Raw genomic sequence first — 27,189 nt, 5'->3', positions numbered from 1 at the left:
CTGTGCTGAACTATTATGCTGCCTAGTCTGATCAACCTGCTCCCAACCATAGCCCTTCCATCCATGTGCCTATCTGAAGTTCTCTAAACATTGAAAGCGAACCTGCATTCTCCACTTACATAGGCAGCTCATCCCATACACTCACCACCCACTGAGTGAAGAAGTTACGCTTCATGTTCTCCTTAAACCCTAACCCATGACCTCCAATTCTAGTCACACCCAACCTGCTGGCATTTAGAACATAGAACAATACAACATAGGAGAAGGTCATTCAGCCCACAATGTTCAGCCAAATCAGCTAAAAATAAATCAATGCCCCTCCAAAAAAAATATATTTCTGCCTACACAATGTCCATATCCTTCCATCTTCCTCATATTCATGTACCTATCTAAACATCTCTTAAAAGCCTCTAATGTATTTGCCCCTACCACAAGACCAGGCAGCACACTCCAGGCATCCACCACTCCTAACTTACCCCTCACATCCCATTTGAACCTACCCTCTCTCACCTTTGATACATGCCCTCTGGTATTAGACATTCCAGCCCTGGAAAAAAGATACTCTTTGTCTACTCGATCTATGCCTCTCATAATCTTATAAACCTCTATCAGATCTCCCCTCAGCCTCTGCCACTCCACAGAAAACAACCCAAGTTGATCCAGCTTCTCATGATAGCATCTTACCCAACCTGTATCCCTCATAATTGTGTATACCTCTATCAAATAACCATCATTCTCTTACACTTCAGGGAATAAATTCCTAACCTATTCAACCTTTCCCTATAACTCAGGCCCTCAAGAAGCAGCAACATCCTTGCAAACCTTCTCTGCACTCTTTCAATTTTATTGATATCTTTCTTGTAGATAGGAAATCAGAAATGCATAAAATACTCCAAATTAGGCCTCACAAATGTCTAACCTTCAGCATAGTATCTCAATCCCTACTCAATCAATACTTTTATGAAGGCCAATGTGCCAGAAGTTCTCTTTATGATCCTGTGACACAACTTTCAAGGAATTATGGATCTGTATTCCCAGATCCCTCTGTTCTGCCTCACTCCTCAGTGCCCTGTTGCTCATTGTACAAGACCTATGCTGGTTTGTCCTCCCAAAGGAAACAACACCTCGCACTTCTCTGCATTAAATTCTATCTGCCATTTTTCCGCCCATTTTTCCAGTTGGTTCTGATCCTACTGCAAGCTTTGATAGCCTTCCTCATTGTCCATTACGCCCCCCACTCTTTCGTGTCCAATTTACTGATCCAATTTACCACATTATCATTCAGGTCATTGATATAGATGACAGACAACAACAGACCAACACCAGTCCCTGCAGCACACCACTAGTCACAGGTCTCCAATCAGAGAAGCATTCATCTACTACCACTCTCTGGCTTCAACCACAGAGCCAATTTACTACCTCATCCTGAATGCCAAGTGACTTAACCTTCTTGACCAACCCAGCTTATAGGACTTTGTTAAATGCCTTGCTAAAGGCAATGTACACAACATCGACTGACTCAAAAAACTATCACATTGGCTGGACATAACCTACCACGAACAAAGCCATGACAACTGTCCATAATCAGTCCCTGTCCTTCGAAACATTTCAGTGCCTATAAAAGTATTCACCGCCCCCTTGGAAGTTTTCACGTTTTATTATTTTACAACATGGAATCATAGTGGATTTAATTTGGCTTTTTTGACACTGACCAACAGAAAAAGACTCTTTTGTGTCAAAGTGAAAACAGATCTCTACAACGTGATCTAAATTAATTACAACTATAAAACACAAAATAATTGATTGCATAAGTATTCACCCCCTTTAAGTCAGTATTTAGTAGATGCAACTTTGGCAGCAATTACAGCCTTAGTCTTTGTGGATAGGTTTGCTCATCTGGACACTACAATTCTTCCCTTTGCTCTTTACAAAACTGCCCAAGCTCTGTCAGATTGCATGGGTAACGTGAGTGAACAGCCCTTTTCAAGTCCAGCCACAAATTTTCAATAAGATTAAGGTCTGGACTCTGACTTGTCCATGCCAGGACATTAACTTTGTTGTTTTTTAAGTCAATCCTGTTGTAGCTTTGGCTTTATGCCTGGGGTCATTGTCTTGCTGGAAAACAAATTGTTTCCTAAGTCACAGTTCTCTTGAAGACTGCATCAGGATTTCCCTGTATTTTGCTGCATTAATTTTACCCTCTACCTTCATAAGCTTTCAATGGCCTGCTGCAATGATGCATCCCCACAGTATGATGCAACTACAACTATGCTTCATGGTAGGGATGGTACACTTTTGATGATGTGCAGTGTTTGGCTTATGTCAAACATAGTATTTAGTCTGATGGCCAAAAAGCGCAATTTTGGTTTCATCATACCATAGCGCCTTCTTCCAGCTGACTTAAGAATCTCCCATATGCCTTCTGATGAACTCTAGCGAGATTTCATGTGTGTTTTTTTAACATAAACTAGTGAAACACCCAGGCTACAGTTGTGGTATGCACAGTCTCTCCCATCTCAGCCACTGAAGCTTGTAACTCCTGCAGAGTTGTCATAGGTCTTTAGTGGCCTCCCTCACTAGTCCCCTTCTTACACAGTCACTCAGTTTTCAAGGACAGTCTGCTCGAGGCAGATTTACAGCTGTGCCATATTCTTTCCATTTCTTGTTGATTGACTTAACTGTACTCCAAGGGATATTCAGTGACTTTGAAATTTTCTTGTATCCATCTCCTAATTTGTGCTTTTCAATAACCTTTTCATGGAGATGCTTGGTGTTTCTTTTGCCTTCATGGTGTAGTTTATGCCAGGATACTGACTCACCAGCAGATGGACCTTCCAGATACAGGTGTACTTTTACTCCAATCAATTGAGCTGATTGTTAACTTCAGGAAGGGTAAGACGAAGGAACACATACCAGTCCTTATAGAGGGATCAGAAGTGGAGAGAGTGAGCAGCTTCAAGTTCCTGGGTATCTAGATCTCTGAGGACCTAACCTGGTCCCAACATATCGATGTAGTTATATGAAGGCAAGTCAGCGACTATACTTTATGAGGAGTTTGAAGAGATTTGGTATGTCAACAAATACACTCAAAAACTTCTATAGTTGTACCATGGAGAGCATTCTGACAGGCTGCATCACTGTCTGGTATGGAGGGGCTACTGCACAGGACCGAAAGAAGCTCCATCTTGGGTACTAGCCTACAAAGTACCCAGGAAATCTTTAGGGACGGGTGTCTCAGAAAGGCAGCATACATTATTAGGGACCTCCAGCACCCAGGGCATGCCCTTTTCTCACTGTTACCATCAGGTAGGAGGTACAGAAGCCTGAAGGCACACACTCAGTGTTTCAGGAACAGTTCTTCCCCTCTGCCATCAGATTTCTAAATAGACATTGAATCTTTGGACACTACCTCACTTTTTTTAATATACAGTATTTCTGTTTCTGCACTTTTTTGATCTATTCAATATACGTAATTGATCTACTTGTTTATTTATTTCTTTTTAATTTTATTTATTATTTTTTCTCTGCTAAATTATGTATTGCATTGAACTGCCGCTGCTAAGTTAACAAATTTCATGTCACATGCTTGATGATTTACATACGGTGATAATAAACCTGATTCTGATTCTGAAACACCTTGACTGCACACAGGTGATCTCCATTTAACGAATTATGTGACCGCTAAAACCATCTGGCTGCACCAGTGATGATTCGGTGTGTCATATTAAAGTGGTTGAATACTTAAGCAATCAATTATTTTGTGTTTTATATTTGTAATTAATTTAGATCACTTTGTAGAGATCTGTTTGCACTTTGACATGCAACAGTCTTTTTCGGTTGATCAGTGTCAAAAAAAGCCAAATTGAATCCACTGTGATTCAACGTTGTAAAACAATAAAACAGGAAAACTTCCGGGGGCGGGGGAGGTGAATACTTCTTATAGGCACTGTATACATCTGGTCCATTAGAATACCTTCCAATGACTTACTTTAGCCTAAGGGTTAATATAAGAAAGGTGTTTACCTGTCACTCATTCTGATATAGAAAATCACTGTTATCAATGCAAGTTCAGAAGCAACTGTTGGCACTGATAACAGATGATTCATTTATACCTCATAGTCTGAGAAAGTCAATGAGTATCTATGGTTTCATGATTCCTGTGCTTCAGTCTACAAGTGACCGAAGAAAAGTGCTTCATTACAGGTAACATGATCATGTGAATCAGTGACCCTGAATTCAAACTTGTTACTCAGTCAGGTATTTACGTAAATGCAGTGCATTTCTAGAGCAGGTTTAGTGTAACAGTGCTCAGTGCAAATGTCACAACAGCCCATATTTAGGAGTTAAAATTCTTAGAAAACTGCTGGAGTTCACCATCAGTTGTGCTGGAGAATGTCCATGCACAGATAAATGAGTAATCTCAAAGCTGCTGTCGTGATTTACGTAGCCAGCATGATCTACAGAAATCAGTGACCTCCCAAGGGCTGTTCTGCTGCAAATGTATCTTCCACACATATGAACCTAGAAATTAGGAGTGGTTGCAGACCACAATCGCTCAACTTTGCTTTCTTAGGAGACAATGGCACCTAACGGAGACTGCTTTGCTTGCATCTTCGGAAGCAGCTCCATTTCTATCTTTTAATATTTCTATTTTTCCTTTCAGGGTTCTTTTGAAGATCCTGACCTGGAATTACATGTTGACTTCGGTTCTTTGCAGGAATGGGACCTGCTTTCGGGGTCTCATGACTAGCTGTTATTAGATATACCAAGAACGCAGCCTAGAAGATTAGCTCACCTTTGGAGTTTCACAATTTCGTGGCTTTGGAGGCGGGCAGACTCGAGGTCGATGCCTCTGCAGGAATCTGGAGTGTCGTGGGAGTACACAGAGGGTCAAAAGCAGCAAGATGGATGCTGGCTGTGTGCCCAGACAGCCGAGTTCTTTGGGCACAAAGTTCTGAAAAAGTGACGCAACGGACTTTTAACATCATAAATCAGCGAGTTGTTTGTTATGTCTCCCCTGTCACTGCGAAATGGAAAGAGAGAGCCTGTGGTATGTCGAATTACCGGGTGAATGAGTAGTCTTTGGGGTACTGCAAGTCTGTGTCTTTATTGATGCTTTGCTGCACGCTTGAGTGCTCGGTGGGGTGCGGCCGATGCTTTCTTCTGCAGGTGGGGGAGGGGATTATTGCTTTGCTGCTGCTTATGCATGGGAGGGGGAGTTAAGGAGGAGGCTTTGAGGTTCTAACATTTATCTGTCATTCATTCTTTGGGGCACTCCTCTGTTTTTGTGGATGGTTGTGAAGAAAAAGCAGTTCAGGATGTACATTGTATACATTTCTCTGACATTAAATATACCTATGAAACCTTTGAAACCATTTAGTAAGATTTTGGCTAATATGACTGAAGCCTCAAATCCACATTGAAGTTCTGCTTCACCCTCACATGTAACTAAATTTATAATGGACTACCAATCCATAAATGCTGCTGAAAAATCTTGTTGGTCCTAAAAATACTATGAATCAAGTTTAATATCACTGACATTTGTGGTGAAATTTGTTAACTTTGCAATGTTAACAATGTTAACTTAGCGGTACAATGCAATACATGATAATAGAGAGAACAAAGAAAACTTTGAATTACAATAAATACATATATATATTAAATAGCTAAATATGTACAGCAAAATATGGGAAATTTAAAAATGTAGTGAGGTAGTATTCATGGGTTCAATTCCATTCAGAAATTGGATGGCTGAGGGAAAGAAGCTGTTCCTGTCTCAGGCTTCTGTAGTTCCTTCTTGATGGTAACAATGAGAAGTGGGCATGTCCTGGGTGGTGGAGGCCTTGATGATGGACGCCACTTTTCTGAGGCACTGCTCCTGGAAGATGACCTGAATACTATGGAGAATAATACCCACGATGGAGCTGGCTGAATTTACAGCTCTCTGCAGCTGTACATTGTAGAAGTCTGTTATGTACATTAAAATATAATAGTTAAATGTTTATGGTATTTCTGGTTTTACCTTAACTTCATGTATGTTCCAATCACTATGCCCCCCTGAGAAACATCAGTTAAACCTAATGGTGTTTTTTTGTTTGCTGGCTTCTCCGCTTGTTTGATGTCTCACCTGCTGCTGGATGCTGAAGATCTCACAGCACTGATGCAACAGAGGCTGGGAAAATGCAATCCAAACCAAAGATCATCTTGTGATTCGTTTTTCTTCAGGTCCTCTTACCATTGTACAAAACATGGGTTTCAGGTACACTGGGAGTTTTCTCTGTGGTTCTGATCCCCACACTACAGGGATGGTACAATTAAGCTAAAGAGGGTGCAGGAAAGATTTACAAGCACATTGGTTGGATTGGGCTTGAGTTATCGCAAGAGATTAGATAGGCTAGGCCTATTTTCCCTGGAGCAAAGTAAACAACTGACATAATAGATATCTATAACATTACAGAGGCATAGTTAGTCTGTGTCTGTTTCCTGTCATTGGGGGTGTATAAAACTAAAGGAAAGAGGTTTAACGTGAGAAAGAGGAGCTATCAAGGATAGCTGAAGGATAATTTTTTCATGCAGATTGATTTTTGGAATGAGATACCAGAGGTGGTGGTGGAGGCAGCACATCCTGTGTTTGAAAACATGTAGCATTTATGTTGAGATAGATGAGTTGGCAGCACATTCAGCAACATTTGCGTTTGATCTAATGGCTGTTAAGGAAATATTATCACAGTGTGACCTGGACCTGGCGCTCAGCCTCGCAGGTTATACAGTCTTCCAAAAGATTTAGCCTTTAAGGAAAAGAGGTGGGGTAGCATTGTTAATCGAGGCAGGTATTGGAGCAGTATTCAGTCACAATATATAGGCAGTGGATAGCAGAGTAGATTTGGTTTGGTTTAAAGTCATGAATAGCAGCAGAACGAAGATCTATAAGCCTCAAAAGTGTGAACGCTCTATAAGGTGGAGCATGAATGAGAAAATACTGCAATCTTAACCTACATATTGATTGGAATAACCCAACATAAAGGAAGAATTTGTCAGGGATTGTTTCTTGGAACTGTATTTTATAGAACCTACCCAAAAATTGTCTATCTATCTACAGTATCTATTTATATTTATTTTATATTTTGACTTCACCATCAGTAATGAAAAAGGATTGATAAGGGACCTCGTGGTAAAAGATCCCACATGATGAAATTTGAGGATGAACCCTATAGAACCAAGCCACTTTCTTCACCTTATTTAAGACAGACTGGAAAAATAACCAAAGAGACAGGTCAGTTGATGAATACTCGCTCATATTCAATTCAAACAGCTTGTCCATCAAATTCAACAGGAATTTCTACCAGTTCTGTGAGAAAGAGGCAAATTCTGTGGTTAATATGGAAAATGTTAAATTGAAAAGCGGGGCACACAGTGGAAGGGTTAGTGATAGGCTAAAAATATTGGGACAAGAAAAGGAAGTGGATTCTGGTTAGTTGGGACACATCAGGACCAGTACATTTTGGCCTAATGAAGCAACTGCCCAGTTAGCTGAAGTTTCATGGAAATAAGTTTAAAAAAAAGACAAATTACTGTTCAACTGAATAACAACTAAAGTATTTAAATACAGAGCAAATTAGAGCACTAACAATTCTAGTACAGTACTACACAACTGTAGTTGTTAACAGTAATCGATGGACGAATTTATCCAGTGTACACATGCCGCCATGTTGTTTTGATTGATTGTAAATGAACAAATCAGCACAAACACCTGCTGGAGTTAATGTACTGTCTTCATACAATTCTTCTGATGATTGAATCCTTGAAATCTTAATTTTCATTGTAAAATTCAAGATGATTGCTGATACTTTCAAATTCTTCATAGTTCCTAACTCATTTTCTGGCCTGGCTCTTTCTGGCATCTTCAATCCTGAATACTTGAAACTGCAGTGAGCTAAACAGTTACAAATCATCTTACTACTTGTTTCTTGCCAACTATCAATGACAGAAATCGGTGGATTTTGAACACAAATGCATGCGACTGATGCTATTTGAAAACTGTTTGCTCTAAGCACAGTGTAGGGTCTAATGGCCACTCAAGAGCGTGCAATTATGCTCGTTAGAAACAAAGGGTTCAGACACTAAATCCATTGGTGTATGGCTGAAGAATAGGAAGGGTGCAGTCACACTCATGGGATTATAGTACAACCCCCCACCCCCAATATACACCAGGGTATTAAGGGACAGGTATGTATACAGATTACAGAAATGTGTAAAAATAGTATGGTTGCTGCATGAGAAATTTCCCCTTCCCTAATATAAACTGGGACCTTCTTAGTGCAAGGGGTTTAGATGGGACAGTATTTGTTAAGTATATCCAGAAGGGTTCATTAAATCTACATGTAGATGGTCCAAAGAGAAGAGAGGTGGTACTAGACCTGGTGTTGGGTAATGTACCTGGGAGGTGACTGACCTTCTGTGGGTGAACATTTAGGGAACAGTGACTGCAACTCCTTAATTTACAAGATAGCTATAGATAAGGATAGGTATGGTTATTGCAGGAAAGTCTTAAATTGGAGTGGGGAAAGTTATGAGAGTATTAGGTAGGAACTAAGGAAAGTTAACTGGGAACACTGTTTTCCTGGCAAGTCCACATCAGACATATGGAGGGTATTTAAAGATCAATTGCATAGATAGGTATGTTCCAGTTAGAAGGAAGGACAGGGATGGAAAGATAAGAGAACCTTGGATGTCCAGGGAGGTAATGAATTTAGTCAAGAAGAGAAAGAGAATTTATGTAAAGCTTCTGAAGTTAGGATCAAATGGAACACATGAGGATTATAAAGAAGCCAGAAAAAAACTCAAGGGAATTAGGATAGCCAGGAGGGGCCATTAAAAGCTCTTAGTAAGTTAGGTTAAGGTGAATCCCAAGGCATTCTATACATACATCAAGAGCAAGTGGATAACTAGGGAGATGGTAGGACCACTCAAGGATAAAGAGGGGAACATTTGGTTAGATAAGGAGAATGTGAGTGAGGTACTTACTGAGTATGTTACTTAAGTATTTACCAAGGAAAAAGACATGGATGGCCAGGAGATCAATGCTGAGTGCATAAATACTTTAGGGTGTTTTGAGGTCGAGGAGGAGGAAGTGTTCGATCTCCTAATGAGTATTAAAGTGGATAAGTCCCCAAGGCTTGATGGGATTTACCCCAGGTTATTGAGAGAAGCAAGGGATGAGATTGCTAGGGCCTTGACTAGTATCTTCATGTTCTTTCTAGACACGGGAAGTCTTGGAGAACTGGCGAGTGGCTATTGTTATAACACTCTTTAAGAAAGGAACAAGGGAAAATCCTGGAAACTGTTACAAAGAAGCAAAGGAAATCCCATTTATTTTCTTGATTAGTTTTTTTTCTTTAACAGTTGCCCAGATAAGTGGTTGATCTGATTAACCAAAGGCCCAAGTAACTAGAATTCACGGTATTTTGAATCCAGCAGTGAAAGACTAAAAAGTTCATAAGAGGAAGGAAACTGATTTTGATAGAAAATTTAGGTGAACCATCAGAACAATTAGTGAGATTTTTAAACAGATATATAAATAGGAAGATTGTCTAAGGTATGTAACACACCTCTGGAGAATGAGCTTGGTGTTTTAATAACAGCAAACAAAGCTATATCGTAAATCAGATCTTTGCATGTCTTCAGTGAAGATGACATAAATGTCCCTGAGGTTATTGAATGGTTAATTTCAAATAACAAGAGGAAATCTGTAAAAACTCTCGTCATAAGGGGTAAATTGTTAGAGAATCTGATGGAGCTAAATTTGGCCAAATCACTGCAATCCAGTGGCCTGCACCCAAAAGTCTTAAAGCAAGTGACCAGAGAGATAGTGGGACCATTAGTTGAATGTTGTCAAACCTCACTAAATACCTGGTGGGTATCAGAAGGCAAGAAAACAGCCAATGTAACTTACTTGTTCAAAAAGGGAGACAGCAGGGAACTATAGGCCAGTTAGTTTAACATCTAATGTTAACAAGATGCCAGATTCAATTATAAAAGAGTAAGTAATCAATCAATAAATAATTAAGCTGAATATAAGCAAAAGAGGTCTACATAGTTGACAAATTTGCTCAAAATTATTTGCGGATCTGATCAGTAGAATGGATAGAGAGGTACCTGTACTGTAGGTACAGAATATTAAGAATTCCAAAAGGCATTTGATAAAGTGCCACATAAGAGGCTGGTGCACAAATTAGCAGCCTGACATATTGGAAGAAATCCATCCAAAAATGCATGCGACTGCTCCCTAGTGTGAGGTAAATTCATAGATTGTAAGGAGACTTGTCAGGATAGATATTGAGATGTTTTCACCAATAGGAGGGTCATCAGTAAGGGACAAAATAAGGGCTGGTCATTTAAAATCAAGGTGCACAGAAATTTTCTATTAAGAGGGTAGTGGATCTCTGCAGTTTTCTGTCCCTGAGGGTAGTCGATGCCAGATCATTACATAAGTTTGTGACGATAAATAAAAATATAAAAGATTGACAATTTGAGGGCTATGGAGAACTGCACAGACAAAGAGTTAAAGGTGGCAGAGATCAGCCATGATTATATTGAATGATATGGTAACCTTGAAGGCCTGGTAGTCTTCACCTCTCCTGTCTTCTTGTGCTGAGTTGATCCCCAGTATTTCTATTCAAAGGGAATTTGATCAAATGGCTATTAGGATGAAATTAAAATAGAAAATGCTTCACTTCTGTTGAGAAATATGTGAAGAAAATAACACTAATACAGTATATGATGCAATGGCCTCTCTCAGCGCAGGAGTAGTCTTTCAATGAAGAATATCTTAAGAGTTGGTTAATAACAGGCTTTTGCAAAGTGTTCCGCTATGTGTATTGCTACTTAGAAATCAGCAATTATAACAGCTTTGAATATCACAATATTGACTTCACAACATGACATTTATTTGCTATTTATTGAATTAAACTTTGATTCCACCACAACAATAAAACAAAGTTGTATGATGATACATCATAGAATTTGAAACCATTTATTTCACCACCCAAGTGAATTAATCTTTCCCATATTATTTTTAACTGCTTTGATTGAACCTATACAACCTGTAGCAGCACATCTGCATGCATTGACTGAGGTTGGGCAAGGCTTTACAAGTCACTTAAGCTAAGAAATTCAGCCACAATTAAACATTCAGTCCAAGATCTGCAGAAGGCACAGTACCAAACAATCATCCAATGGTACAAGAAAACCTGATATAACTTCTCAAAAGATTGTACATCAAGAATACACTTCAAAAAAAAATTTCAGCCGTAACTCTGGCAGAATACAACGTAACATTACAAGTATTCCTAAGAAAAATCATATAAAAAATGCAACAAGATAATTCTTTGCCAGAAGTGACAGTTACATTATTTCCATTAAAGCTGAAAAAGTGTGCTGAGTTAAAATAATTCATCAACTGCAGTTAGACCTGATCCACCAAAGACTTTGTAAAGCTTCGAAGTATTTTCTCTAATTCATCATGTAACATGTTTAGCACAGAAAATTTTTAAAAAATTATAAAATATACTATTTTCATTCATCATTTCTAGCTTAGAATGACCGTACTCTGATCCTCCCAGTACTCGGGTAGAGACCCAATACATGTACAAAAAGTTAGGTAGTCCGATTTTTTTTTTCTTTGTGGTGTGATTAACTTGTGATGATGTGTAAAAGATTAGAGGTTATGAAAACTCAATATTCAGAAAACATTAGTCAAAGTATGAAACATTCTGACTGATTGTTCTTGGTGGTGAAAGCAGTGAGTTTAGGACGAGCAGTCAGAGCAGCCTGCATCATTGCAGTGCATTTTGTAGACAGTACGCACTCTGTTCACTGCCAACGTATTGAGGGCATAATGGGGTGCAAGTCAGGTGGGTTCCTTTGTTCCTGATGGTGTTGATCTAGTATTGTAATGAAGCTGCATTTTCTAGACAAGTAGAGACTGTAGTGAAGTTGGCTCCAAATCTATATCTACAATTTAGCTGAGGTGATTATATATCTTACATCCCAATTTGCTGTTGATATTGAGCTAGGCAGGGTTGTGAACAGGGAAGAGGGTGTAGGGAGAAGCCAAGTGAACAAAAGAATATATGGCAAATAATGTGGCTAAATGTGCACAACAGAGAAAGGCAGAGTATTTTGGGAATGTTGAAAGATTAAGAAATGTTCATGTTAGTAACCTGAGTGTTCTTATACCTGTGTGTATTGCACAAGTCACTGAAAATGGCACACAGGAGCAGAAGGAACTTGTTATCCATTCTTTTGAGAGTATTTTTGCACAGGAGTAAAGAGGTCTTATTGCGATTATATAAGTAGGATTGCAGTTTTGACACTTATTTAAAGAGAGATGCACTTGTTCCAGAGGAAGTGCAGCAAAGATTTATGAGAATGGTTCTTGAGTTGGTAGGCTTGTTGTGTGAGAAATGACTGTTCAGAAGAATGAGAGGATTCTCCCTGAAGCTTAGAAAATTCTTAACAGGGTTGGACATACTGAATGCAGGAAGGATGTTTCACCTGGCTGAGGAGCCTTCATTTGAAGGTTACAGTCTCGGGACAATGGGTGAATCATTGAGGACTGAGATAGAGAGAAACTTCATTTCGCAATCAATGATTTTGGGGAAAGTACAAAAAACTAACACAAGGGCAGAAGATCAAAACCATGATCCTGATTCACTGCATGGTACTTCTGCTCCTAAATCTTATGTTCCCAACACAATCCTGATTTAAACTTTGTAGATGCTGGAGTGCCAGGAGGGGAGGCACTGACTATAGAGTACCTAAACTCTGATGTGCTTCTGTGTTTGCAGTATTTATTGTGCTTGGCCTATCTGTTTTTTTTTCTGATCGTTGATGATAGAGAGCTGTGTTGGTGGTATCATTGAATGTTAAGAGGAGGTGGATAGACTCTTTTGCTGGAAGTAAATATTGCCTGACACAGTACATGGCATGAATGTGACTTGCCATTTATAAGCCTGTGCTTTGGTCTGCTTTGGCCTCCAGACCAGTGGCAACTGAAATCGAACTTCGCGCAGTCACGATCAGTCATCGTTACTTCTGCCCTCAGAGGGCAAAGCAGCCAAAAAGGGTTGAGTCTAGAGCTCTACTAAGGTGTCCTGGACAGCAAGGAGGAACCTAAAACAACCATAACTACCTTTGTGCAAGGACACCTAGTAATTTTTTGCCTTGATGCCTACTTGCTTTTGGTTTTTCCTGAGTTCCTTTATGCCACACTGTGAAATATTGCCATAATGTCTAAAATAGTTATCCTCACCACATTGCTCTTGGTTCCACATTTGCACTGAGCCTACAATGAAATCTGGAGCTCAGTGATTCTTGTAAAGCCCAGACAAGGCATGGGTGAACATAAAATCATAAGAAAGAGAAGCAGTAATTTGACTTTTACCGCCCTGGTCTCCATCCTCTCATTGACTGCAGACACAATCTTCAATGTTAGTGCACCAACCTCTTACCAGCTAAAATTATCTGCCTTGAATTTACTCTGGACCAATTCTTCATAGCACTTCAAGCTTCACTCACATCTGCATGAAGTTTGTCTTCTTCATTGTAATAAGCTGAACCTCATTTGAACATAGTGACTCACTCCCTGATCTTTCCAGTTCTAGGCAGTCCTGATGGGAGAATTTCAACCTCACACATCTCCTGTCAAGCCACTTCATTACTTTTTCTAAAGTCAAAAGAGCACAAGCCAAATCTATTTCAGCCTGAACCAAAAGACAGACCCACCATCCCAGGTGAGAATAATCCTGGTAATGAAGTGCTGCTTGGTTGCTCTGACAATGGCACCTCTTGTTATTTTGCTGTTGATTGACTAAAGAGTATTCATCCCAAATCAGCCAGACTAGAATTGCAAAGAATAACAAAAATGATTTTTTGTTAACAAAGTACCAGAGGATATTTCTGTATCATCTATTAGATGCTAGTTTTGTAAGTGTATTGAGACAACTTGGCTTGCGCTGGAACACAACTCTTCAGTCCTATAGTTGGAATGTTCTCTGGCCCTACTGCCTTTGTTGTTTCCAGCAGCCACAACCATTTCTTGAAATCAAGTGGAGTAAATTGGATGAACTAAAGATTGGCATTTGAATGGTGTGATTCTCGGGAGTTGGCAAAACGGGTCAATTTTTTGACATTTCAGCCTTTCCTTTAGCTTGTTGGGCCTTGCCACCACCGAAGAGAGTGAGCTTCTTGGGCTTTCCTCCTCTAATTAGCTGTTAACTTGTCTACAAACAAATGTGGCAACTATGCACTACTCTGATATTCCCCATGGGTTTTGAGATCACTTGGTTGTCTCTATTGCTATTTATCATGCCTGTAGAAATGTTGAACCAAGGTTGAATACATGGCCAGACAGTAATGATACAACAAGGTAATTGTGCAGGGGAAACGTGTTGTGTACATATCTACACTGTCAATGGTCTGCAGGACATCATGCCCAGTTTTGAGGGGATTTTTTAATTACTTAAAGATGCAGCATGGTAACAAGCTCTTCCAACTCAATGAGGACACACTGTGCATTTACACATTTGTGAACAAACAACCTATTAACCCAAGTGGGAATGTAGGAGAAAACCAGAGTGGTGGGAGGAAACCCATGCAGGCATTGAACCCTGTCACTGACACTGCAATAGCTTTGTGCTGACTCTACACTTCCATGCCACCACTGCCAGATCTAATGAGCCTTTGCATTTAGCACTTTTGCCCTGTCACAGAGCACGATGGAGAGTATCCACACCTTGAAGAGGGGACTTTGCCACACTAATGATGTAGTGATAACCCTAACAGTGCTGTTATTGACAGAGGCACACACATGGGTGGACTGGAAAGGACAAGGTTGAGGTATCAGTATTACTTTATAAATTGCCGTTTCAAAACTGTATCATATGTAAATATAGTATCATTTGTAGCATATGTGCATGGCATGAGAACCTTAAATAAACCAGAATCAATTTTTAGAGCCCTTCTTGCACATTACTCTGCAAGTTACTAAATAATGTACAAGATGACATAGATTACATGTATGGAACAGAGATCCTGTAGGCACTCCTGTTTGACAATTGCAAAATGGAGTGGCACATTGTCCCAAATATTATCAGCTATTTTTGAATTGGGTTCAGAAGGGGAATGGAATTGTAACATTAAATATAGCTTTGTCAGTTGTGTTACTGGATATTTGTAAACTGAACAATTCCGTGAAACAAAGAAACATATGCAAAACAAAGGCAAAGTGACTTTGCGAGATGAGCCCTGCTGGTGCGCTGCAAGATCAGCGCACTTGGAGTTGGAGCCGTGCTGGTTGGAGTGAACGATTCGGAGGGGAGGAGCAGGACGGAGGAGCTCTGATGCCTGTTCAGCTGGCCCGGTTGCGAGGGTGGATCATTCTAAGCACTGAGCCAATTTGAAGAGGTTGAGAACAGCTCCTTTGGCAGCGAAATCTAGGTCCAAAGTGAATCACTGGGTGGCGTGTTCTAGGACTGGAACGATTCGCCACAGCAAGGGCCGGGTCCTAATGCGAGGTACGCTGTTTGGACAACCTATCTGATAGACTGGAAGGCAGGGTGTTGGGGCGAGGATGGATCGCTCTGGGCGCTGAGCTGATTTGGAGAGGTTGAGAATGTCTTTTCCAGCAGCAAAATCTAGGCCTGGAGTTATTCGCCGTGGCAGGGCCAGGTCCCAGTGCGCGGTTCGGACAATTTAAACCCCGTTCAAGATCGTCTGTGGGCTACTCTCTCTGTGACATTAAGGCTGTGAGAGTGCCTCCGGCTGCTGTGCTTCATGTCTGCTAACTTTGCAGCGATTTGTCCTGCTAATATGATGAACTGAATACTGAGGCTTTGGGCCTACTCCGGGCCTTCTCGGGATTGGAATCTAAAGACTCATTTTGGTTTGGAATGTTGTTGTTGCTCATTTCTATTGTTTGCATGATATAGTTGGTGTTTTTTTTTCTCTTTCTCACGGGGCACGGGGGTGGGGGTGGGGACATTCTTACTTTTTTTAATTGGGTTCTTTTAAGTTCCTTGCTTCACAACTGCCTGTAAGCAAACGAATCTCAAGATTGTATAATTTATACATTCTTGGATAATAAATGCTCTTTGAATCTTGAATCTGGTAACACAGTGCCTTTTTAAATACTTTGCTTGCATTTAGCATTTCACCTATGTAAGATAATTTTTTGAAATTTGAATCAGTTTTTTTTATTTCATGTGCTTAGCACTGAAGGAAATGTGTTTCATTCAGCTTAAGAACATTAGAAAAATCTGAGGCTGTCTGAGAGACGAAGGCCTGACCCGTTCGCTTATCAGGTAACACACAAAATGCTGGAGGAACTCAGCAGGTCAGGCAGCATCCTTAGTAATAAATAAGCAGTCGACGTTTCGGGCCGGGACCCTTCTTCAGGACTGGAAAGGAAGTGGGAGGACAACAGAATTAAAAGGTAGGGGTGGGTGAGGAAGGAAGACAGCTGGAAGGTGATAGGAGAACCAAGTATGTGGAAAAGGTGAGGGCTGGAGATGAAGGAAAATGATAGGAGAGGACAGTGGACCATAGGAGAAAGGGAAGGAGGAGGGGACCCAGAGGGTGGTGGTAGGCAGATGAGAAGAGGTAAGAGGCCAAGTGGGGAATAGAAGAAGGGAGGGGAAGGGAAATTTTTCTTCTTTGGATTTCCAGCATCTTCAGAATTCTTGCGTTTAATGCAGTCAGGGAAATGAAGCTGCTTAGTACCAGAATGATCAAAGTTTCTTAGAGCTTGAGAAAGGAGGAAAGAAGAAAGGAGGCAGGGGACCTCAGAATGTGAGATCTGGGGAGGTCAACTCATAGCTGTCAGTGTCAGGGGAAGGGAGTAGAGAGTTGACCAGCTTACCTAGTGTGATTGCAAAGAGAATGGTTATGGGCACCAGAATTTAGAAGCTTTGAATATGGGGGAGGTGGGGGGAGGTGGGGGGAGGTGAGGGGAGGAAGCTGTTGGAAATCTGGGGCAAATAAAATGGAATTATGAAACAAGTCCATGGCTGGCATGGACAATGGCTGAAAACCTCTATTTCTCATCCAGCAGCTCTGGAAAGCAAATCTCTACCCTTCGAAATCCAAGGCTTCTCCAGAATTCCTTTATATTTAATATTGTATCAATGGTGATGTATTCCCCATCCTCAACTACAGGGAAAGGAAGTTAGCCTTTCATAAAGTTACAACACTTCAATGATCTTACCCCTTACTCTCAGGGAAGTTCCAAACCTTAACTCCTCTATACACGATCCCTGACTCACAACAACGTGAGTGACTTTTAACAGCTCTTTGAAATGTTTCAGTAAGCCACTCATTTCCAGGATAGCTACCCGCACAGTCTCTTCAACTCACTCCTCGAAGATTGACCCCTCATACTGAAACTATCACCCAGAGTTCTAGATTTTCCGGCAAGAAAAATCATCCTCATCGCCCCGCCCTGTAAAATCTTCCCTGAAATATACTGTACATCTCAATGAGATCAGCTCTTCTAGACTAGAGAGAAAGAAAACATATGGAAAACACTCCTCATCCCAGGAATTAAGTATACAGCAATGTTAGTGGTTTTAGCCTCAAGTTTATTTCACTGTTATCAGTCTGAGCTACAGGGAGCAGATCAGACTTATCCAATACGACATGGACTAAAACGATTAACATTCATTGTTCCCAAAGCTATCGTGTTGGTCCTGGTTCCCAGACAGCAGGCCCTTGTATCTTCAAAATAAACAGCTTATGTATTTACCGCTGCTTCTAAATGGATCAAAAAGAAGTAAATCTGCAATTAATGCTTCCCGAAAAAAAAAACATTTCCATTTAGGGTAATGACGTGCTTTTCCATTAAGCTGCAATGATTGCATCATTTGGGAGGCCTACTTTCAAATCACTGGCAGCCTTTTGAGGGTCAGGTGTATTTGAAGTAATATCTGCAGAGTTACTTGCTAATGTGGGGTGAATACATTCCTCTTCATTTACTGGTTGATATAGTTTATGACCTCGGACATCAGTCTCCACATACTCGTAACCAGGAGGCACTGCAAATGAGGCAGGACACACCTCCACACCCTTTGATGTATAACTGATTTGATACGTGGTTCCATTATCTAATGGTACTCTGCTGGGAATGTAAGAATTGCGAGGTTTGTAGGAATGTGCGAGGTTAATCTGGTGTGGCACATAATGAGCTCTAAATGTTGTCAGGTCATCAAATCGTCCTGCTGCTTTCTTCAGTTCCTGCCGAGGCTTGATAAGAGATTCCCGTGTGGCATCCCAGTACTTGTAGTCTGCCTTCATAGTGGACTGCCCTTCAAAGGGAATATTGTGCCCACTCGTTACTTGTAAAGGTCGGACGGGAACAAAAGGTTGGAGCTTGTGCTCAACAAAGTCGGTCTGAGTAGTTGTGCTGAGATGCATTTTACCCTGAGAACTAATGGGCTCCACAGCCTTGTGCACCCGAGGTCGATCTATAATCCAACTTCTGTATTTGTCACGGAATTCAGTTACATCGTAAAGCGGCTGATTGGAGTTGAGTTTGGTGAAAGGGGGCCTAACGGGCATTGTGGCCTCTCCAGGTTGACCCTTGAAATCCCTCCTGTGCACAGTGGGAGCATCAAAAAGTTTGTCACTTGGCTTGTATTGTTCTGGATCACGTCTTTTAGGGGGCTCCAGTTTGTACGGGATGTAATTCTGCCGATAATTAGTCTTGTCATCAAAGGGCGCATCTGACAGCCTTGCTGCATTTGGAGGTTTAGAACTCCGATTGGGAACAGGAATTTTAAAGGAATCATCACCCTCAAAGGCGGTTGGATTTCCAAATTTGAAAGTGTGTTCTGGTTTCATTGTCTCTCTTTTTGAAAGCTTCCATTGTTTGTAATGATCTAGAATAAAAAGAAGTTGTGTTTTCTTTCAGATATATTCGGGACAGAGGGAAAAAAATCAGAAATTGACGTCTCTGTCTCAGATCAGTGGAGATGAGGACTGCATTGAATTATTCTATAAATCTCTAAGAATATATAAATTGCAACCATCTTACCTATACCAGAATTTTCTAATGGCTCTCTCTCTCTGATGTTGTTCTCTTCAGATTGTGAACAATTTTAAATATGAACAAAAATAATAGATATAAAGATACGACAGAACATAAATTAAACTGGAAAGTTGGGCAGAGGGGTGGCAAGTGGAACTTTATCCAGGCAGGTGTGAGGTAAGGTATTTTGGGAAGCCAAATTCTGGCAGGACAAATGGAATAAATGGCAGGGACCTGGCAAGTGTTGAAGCACAGAGGGTAGATGGAGTGCATGTTATTAGATACCAGAAAGTGACAACATGAGTGGATAGAGTATGATCACCTTCATAGGTCAGGACACTGAGTCGAAGAGTCGGAATGTAACATTGCAGCCATACGGAACATCAGTAAGACTGCAGTTGGAAGCTTCACTGCAGGAAGGATATGCCAGAGTGCACAGAAGCGATTGATGATGATATTGCTTAGAATGGAGGGCTGTATCATAATGCCAAGAATGGAGGGTCTTTTCCTCATAACCCTTAATTCCCCTGTTATGTAAAAATCGATCTGTGTCTTAAATATATTTAATGAGGTCACCTCTACTGCTCCCCGGGCAAAAAATTCACTCTGTCTGGCAAAAACTGTTTCTCCTCATCTCTGTCCTAAATGTATTATGGTTAATGTTCTAGTTTCACTTACCAGTGGAAATAACTGTGTCTATCCTATCTATCCCTTTTATAACTTTATATATTTCAATAAGATCCCCTTTCATTCTTCTGAATTCCAGTGAGTTGAGTCACCAGGAGCTATCGCTCTCCTCAGGGGCTAACTCCTTCATGACTGGTATCAACCATGTGAACCTCCTCTGCACCATTTTCAAAGCCTTTCCTCAAGTAAGGAGAACAGAACTGCATGTAGTACACTAGGTGTGGCCTCACCAGCATCATGTACAGTTGCAGTAAAACCTTTCTGTTCTTGAATTCAATCCCTCTAACCAGTGTTTCATTTACCTGTTGCACCTGCAAACCAACCTTTTGTGATTCATGCACAAGTTCTTCCAAGTCCCTCTGCACAATAGCATACTGCAATCTTTCGCTATATAAATAATTTTCTAATCTTCAACTTTTCCTTCCAAAGTGAACAATCGTGTACTCCATCTGCCAAACCACTACCCAATCACTTAATCTATCTATGTCCCACTAAAGACTGTTTTCATCCTCTGTGCAATTTGCTTTTCTGCTCAATTCAGCAAACTTTTACAGCATATGCCACACTTTGGGCCCAGGACCAACCCATATGGCACTCTGTTCACCACAAACTGCCAACCAGAGAAACACCCATTTATCCCAACTCTCTGCCTTCTATTGATTAAGATAGAGGCAATTTCAGGACAGCAATCTAGAACCAGAGGCCACAGATTTGGTCTGTCTACATATTGATGTAAGAGAAACCTTCCTGTATACACTTAACTAATTCTGCCCCATCTAAACCCCTTTCACTATGAAGATCCCGGATAATATAAGAAAAGTTGAAATCCCCCACGTCAACAATCCTATTATTTGTATACCTTTCCTTTATCTGATTACGTATCTGTTCTCCAATGTCCCTGCGGCTATTGGGGGATCTGTAATACAATCATATCAGTGTGATTGCACCCTTTCTATTCCAAACTTCCTGAGCTGGCAATTATCTGTAGTTAACTGCCAGAGGAGGTGATAAAGGCAGGTACAACAAGATGCTTTGAAAGGCGCTTAAATAGGAAAAACTTGGCTGGATATGGGCACAAGGCACTCCTTACACAACAGCTTGCCAGTCCACTTGAGGGAGATAGTACTGTAATAATTTTTCAATATCTCTCAAGCCTGTCTGGTTCACTGAACCTAACCCCATCATGTGTGCGTGCCTGTGTGTGCTCTGTCAATCAGAGTGTCCTTAGGTGTATGCCTGCACATTTATGTATGCGTGAGGGACACTCACAGGCACAGACACCCACCACCACATGAATCTACAGGCCGAAATGTAATTGGCCTCACGCATACATGTGAACATGAGCAGTAATATATGTGAACACACACAGATATACAAACATAGCACAGATATGCTTGCAGAAACATCCACATAGACATGTACATGCATTGAACAACTGACATGCACACATGTAGCCATATACTTGACAACATATACATTCAAACAGCATGGAAACATGAGCTCAGGACAATAGTCACACATGACACAGACATGCACTAACATACATAGACATGTCTCTGTACTAGCAGATACACACACACGTGAACACTTCATGCATAGACTTCGCTGTCTGCAACCATGTCCACTGCACTCCACCAAATCCACATGTAACCTATTCTCTCAATGGGCTGTGAGATCTTTCCTCACCGTCCAGCAGTTCAGTAAATGTTACCCATCCTATTCAGACCATTGTCACTGGAAGGGCGCCTGAATTGAACTACCTGTAAAGGTTTCAACAGGGATAACCTTCTACTCTACCTCCCCTGTTGCACCACTCCAAGCAACTCTGTTTAAGCGAGCTCTTCTAAATGTGACATCCTTTTCATATGTGACAAAAGTACACATAGACTAAGATGTTAACTGTCCTGTGCTGGCACCAGTGGGATCAGCAGTTGGTCTGCCACCTGTCTTCAGGAGAAAGACAGATAAGGAAAACAATGGAGCAGCATTTGGAGATGTTAATGAAGGGACGGGAGAGTTTAACGGAAGGAGACACGATCTGAGAGCTATCAAGATCGGCTCCTCTTTGAACCCTGAACTGTTTGAAGTGATGGACAGGCGATACCCCAGCAGAGGGATAAAAAGGGACAGGTTCGCTAAGGCAAGACACACACGACACCACGAGGTAACGAGACCCTGGAAGTGGTGCGCCTCCCACAAGTTGGTGGGAGTTTTGGAGGGCTGTCGCGGGACCAAGCCATAGACGCACAGGGTGGAAAGGTCCAATCGGCGGGAACCTGGTGTGTGTCCGCCCTTGCCTGGGTGCCAGGTTCACCGCAGAAGAACGATGGTATCTGGAACGGAGGGGTCACAGTCGGTGACCTCAGAAGACATTACAAAGGGCTCGCCCAAAAGCTGACTGTGAAGGATATCAAAGGTCTGTGTAATATTCGCTTTTGCTCTCTCTCTCCTTCCCCCCCCCGCCCCCCGTCCACAGCCACGGCAGCGATTACTGTGAACTGAACTGAACTCAATTGAACTGAACTTTGCGTCACTTTGAAACTGGTCATTTACCCCTAGACAACGATAGAGCTTGATTGATCCTGTTATCCTAATTCTGTGTACATGTGTGTTTATCATTGCTGAACTGTTGCATTTATTATCCTTTTGATTAGAGTACTGTGTTGCTTATTTCTTTAATAAAACTTTCTTAGTTCCAGTAATCCAGACTCCAACTGAGTGATCCACTTCTGCTGGTTTGGCAACCCAGTTACGGGGTACATAACATAAGGAACATAGAATAGTACAGAATAGTACAGGCCCTTCGGCCCGCAATGTTGTGCCGACCCTTAAACCCTGCCTCCCATATAACCCCCCACCTCAAATTCCTCCATATACCTGTCTAGTAGTCTCTTACATTTCACTAGTGTATCTGCCTCCACCACTGACTCAGGCAGTGTATTCCACGCACCAACCACTCTCTGAGTAAAAAACCTTCCTCTAATATCCCCCTTGAACTTCCCACCCATTACCTTAAAGCCATGTCCTCTTGTATTGGGCAGTGGTGCCCTGGGGAAGAGGTGCTGGCTGTCCACTGTATCTATTCCTCTTAATATCTTGCATACCTCTATCATGTCTCCTCTCATCCTCCTTCTCTCCAAAGAGTAAAGCCCTAGCTCCCTTAATCTCTGATCATAATGCATATCTCTAAACCAGGCAGCATCCTGGTAAGTCTCCTCTGTACGCTTTCCAATTCTTCCACATCCTTCCTATAGTGAGGCGACCAGAACTGGACACAGTATTCCAAGTGTGGCCTAACCAGAGTTTTATAGAGCTGCATCATTACCTCGCGACTCTGAAACTCTATCCCTCGACTTATGAAAGCTAACACCCCATAAGCTTTCTCAACTACCCTATCTACCTGTGAGACAACTTTCAAGGATCTGTGATATGTACCCCCAGATCCCTCTGCTCCTCCACACTACCAAGTATCCTGCCATTTACTTTGTACTCTTCCTTGGAGTTTGTCCTTCCAAAGTGTACCACCTCACACTTCTCCGGATTGAACTCCATCTGCCACTTCTCAGACCACTTCTGCATCCTATCAATGTCTCTCTGCAATCTTCGACAATCCTCTACACTATCCACAACATCACCAACCTTTGCGTTGTCTGCAAACTTGCCAACCCACCCTTCTACCCCCACATCCAGGTCGTTAATAAAAATCACAAAAAGTAGATGTCCCAGAACCGATTCTTGTGGGACAACACTAGTCATAACCCTCCAATCTGAATGTACTCCCTCCACCACGACCCTCTGCTTTCTGCAGGCAAGGCAATTCTGAATCCACCTGGCCAAACTTCCCTGGATCCCATGCCTTCTGACTTTCTGAATCAGCCTACCATGTGGAACTTTGTCAAATGCCTTATTACAATCCATGTAGATCACATCCACTGCACTACCCTCATCTATATGCCTGGTCACCTCCTCAAAGAACTCTATCAGGCTTGTTAGGCGCAATCTGCCCTTCACAAAGCCATGCTGATCAGACCATGATTCTCTAAATGCCCATAGATCCTATCTCTAAGAATCTTTTCTGACAGCTTTCCCACCACAGACATAAGGCTCGCTGGTCTATAATTGCCCGGACTATCCTTACTACCTTTTTTGAACAAGGGGACAACATTTGCCTCCCTCCAATCCTCCGGTACCATTCCTGTGGACAACGAGGACATAAAGATCCTAGCCAGAGGCTCAGCAATCTCTTCTCCCACCTCGTGGAGCAGCCTGAGGAATATTCCGTCAGGCCCCGGGGACTTATCCATCCTAATGTATTTTAACAACTCCAACACCTCCTCTCCCTTAATATCAACATTCTCCAGAACATCAACCTCACACATATTGTCCTCAGCATCATCAAGTTCCCTCTTATTGGTGAATAACGAAGAGAAGTATTCATTGAGGACCTCGCTCACTTCCACAGCCTCCAGGCACAACTTCCCACCTTTATCTCTAATCAGTCCTGTCTTCACTCCAGTCATCCTTTTGTTCTTCAGATAATTGAAGAATGCCTTGGGGTTTTCCTTTACCCTACTCACCAAGGCCTTCTCATGCCCCCATCTTGCTCTCCTCAGCCCCTTCTTAAGCTCCTTTCTTGTTACCCTATATTCCTCAATAGACCCATCTGATCCTTGCTTCCTAAACCTCATGTATGCTGCCTTCTTCCACCTGACTAGACTTTCCACCTCACTTGTCATCCATGGTTCCTTCACCCTACCATTCTTTATCTTCCTCACCGGGACAAATTTATCCCTAACATCCTGCAAGAGATCCCTAAATATCGACACATATCCATAGTACATTTCCCTGCAAAATCATCATCCCAATTCACACCCGCAAGTTCTAGCCTCATAATTTGCCCTTCCCCAATTAAAAATTTTCCTGTCCTCTCTGATTCTTTTATCATAAATGATTGTATTACCTCTACAGACCTTGATTTTATGTTCTTAACTGAGACCTAGTTAAAGCCAGTTATCTGAACTGTGTCCCCTGACTCTTGACAGTTTCAGTGTACCAAGGCCTAGTGGATGAGGTGGCAGGCTTGCCACCATGTTCAAAAAGAATTTGAGGTACAATCTACTGTCTGTCAACAGTTTTTCAAGTTTTGAGGTGCATACATTTAAAGGTTGTGGTACAAATCCTGTCCTCTTTGTTACCATTTATTGCCTTCCTATATCCAATGCCTGCTTTCTCTCAGAATTCTTATCTTCTATTATATCGAACTATGACAGAATTGTCATCGCTGGTGATTTCAATATTCATATTAATGATCTCTCAATTGCAAGCTCTATGACAGCCTAGAACTTACCCAGCACGTCACTGAGCCCACCACTCAACTTGATTTAGTAATGACCAAGTAATGTCTCTCTGTCTGAAACCACAATCACTGACTATTTTTGTGTATCTTTTGTTGCCTGTAACCATGACCATGAAAGAAATTACAGTTAAAAATGGCTTCTTGATGCTGCAAAGGAATTCAAATTCTCGGAGCTGGCTAGTTTATCCGACCCATGCCACCTAAACCTGCTCAGTAAATGAAATGGTTGATTCATTCAACAATAACTTGACAAATACTGTACGTATTAAACACAGTGGCCCCATATGGTTAGAAACAAATCACTTGGTAAAATAACCCGAATTTTGTTCTCAAACCCAAGAGGTCATGCAAAGTATCAGAGAGGAAATGGAGGAAAAGTGGGCTAGAAGTCCACATTACCACTTTCAAGGAAAAACTGGCCTCCTTTAGCACTGCCAGATGCTCTGCAGGAGGAACTGGTTTTTACAAGATTATTATACAAAATAGTGGTGATTATAGAAACTAATGGCATTATGATGAAAAGATGCAAAGCAATCCCCTGCACAAACTTCTGTCACCATCCCTGTCTCATTCCCTAATAGGAGATCAAATATCGCACTCTCTCATTGGGACATCTATGTTCTGGTTAAAGAAACTTTCCTGAATACTTTTGAGAAACTCTATCCCACTTAGTCCTCTTACAGGTTTTCAAAGGCACTATCACACAAAACAGCATACATGCGCCTTCTCCCAATATACAGTCAAGTATATTGCACCCCACATTCACTGATAATCATGTACACACATGCAGAACATTCAAGTGCAACAAATAGATTCATACTGCATCATCAATCTGTACACTGCATTTATGTAAACAATCACTATCATATACTGAGACATGGCAAATCATGCACCGACAAACCAGCTCAGATGCACAAATGCATCACACAAGTGTGTGCACCGATGCAGATGCATGCTCGTACACACACATACAGATTGTACGTGTTGCTGCACACACACAAATAATTTCAGCAGTGAGGTTTTACCTGCTGAATAACGATGAGGATGACTTACCTTTGTAAGTTGGAATTGTCAGCATCTTTGCTGTGGAGCCATGCGTTTGCTCTGCTGGCCGTGCTGGCGGGACTGACTGGATTGGATGGAGGTTAAAATCCCGTTTGTAAGTAGTATCCAGATTCATAGCCTCGTGGGGTTGCCTGAATTCTTCAGTTATTATCATCGGCCTAGGCTGTATTTCATGTGGAATAAAATCTGCTCTGTGGAGGGGGGAGAATATGCTCAAAGTTACCATTTATAACTGGTGCAAAGAGCCAATGGGGGTCTGATTTCCTCCTTTATCTGCACAAACGATGCTAAGCACCAACAATTAACAACACTTCTTGTTTTGCTTTGACAAGACATGTTGTAATCATTCTGTACAGAAGCCTGCATTGCACGTTGCTAGAGATTCCTATCTAAATGATGTGATTAATCCAAGCACAAACAAGCGCAAAAGCCAAAATTGTGATGGGGAGAAAAAATTATTTGAAAGACAAAACTAATGATAAGGAAGTGGAGGGGAAGATCCCTGCCCCTGACCCCAGCACACCCCAGGAACTAGAGACTCCCAGCAACTCCTCGTGCTGCTGCCTGGGTCAGAGAGGTGTCAGTTCACAAAGGGGGTGTGTAGTCTAACAGCAAGTGATCGTCTTAATCGTTTTTCTTCTGATCACAAGACACTGTTTGACATTGTTAATGTGGAATGCTGGAAGTCCGATTCACTGATTTATTGGTGGCTCGGCGGGAGAGTTGCATGGCCTGGGTCGGACCGAGGACTCAGCCTCAAGCTGTGGCATCGCCTGTTTACAGCCGCCCAGGGCAGAGGCGATGGAGTCAGTGCGCACCACTGGGGTGCCGGAGGCAACGTGCTGCGGCATCCAAGCTGGAGTTGGTGCAGCCTCCCAGTGTTCACGAGATAGGAGAGAAGGTGTATTTTGTTCAGCTGTAGACTGCTGCAACACTCATGGACTCAGGGTCTTGGACTGTATTTTTTTTGAGTGACTGTATATTACTGATATCTTATACG

General features: G+C 41.6%; 1 protein-coding gene across 1 annotated transcript in view; it reads right to left on the bottom strand.

The window, feature by feature from the left end:
* Positions 1–16,981: 16,981 nt before the first annotated feature.
* The window catches only part of LOC140197271 (stabilizer of axonemal microtubules 2-like), a 100,506-nt gene continuing 90,298 nt past the window's right edge, over positions 16,982–27,189 (bottom strand). The window contains exons 3-4 of the mRNA XM_072257193.1: positions 26,178–26,380; positions 16,982–18,932 (exon numbers count right to left, since the gene is read on the bottom strand). Coding sequence (XP_072113294.1) covers positions 17,896–18,932; positions 26,178–26,380 — 1,240 coding nt within the window. The 3' untranslated portion in view covers positions 16,982–17,895. The remainder of the gene's footprint in view (positions 18,933–26,177; positions 26,381–27,189) is intronic.

This window comes from Mobula birostris, chromosome 5, assembly GCF_030028105.1.
Source record: "Mobula birostris isolate sMobBir1 chromosome 5, sMobBir1.hap1, whole genome shotgun sequence".
Taxonomy (NCBI): Eukaryota; Metazoa; Chordata; class Chondrichthyes; order Myliobatiformes; family Myliobatidae; genus Mobula; species Mobula birostris.
Note: the sequence above shows the minus strand (reverse complement) of the source record. Positions and strands in the feature narration are given on the sequence as shown.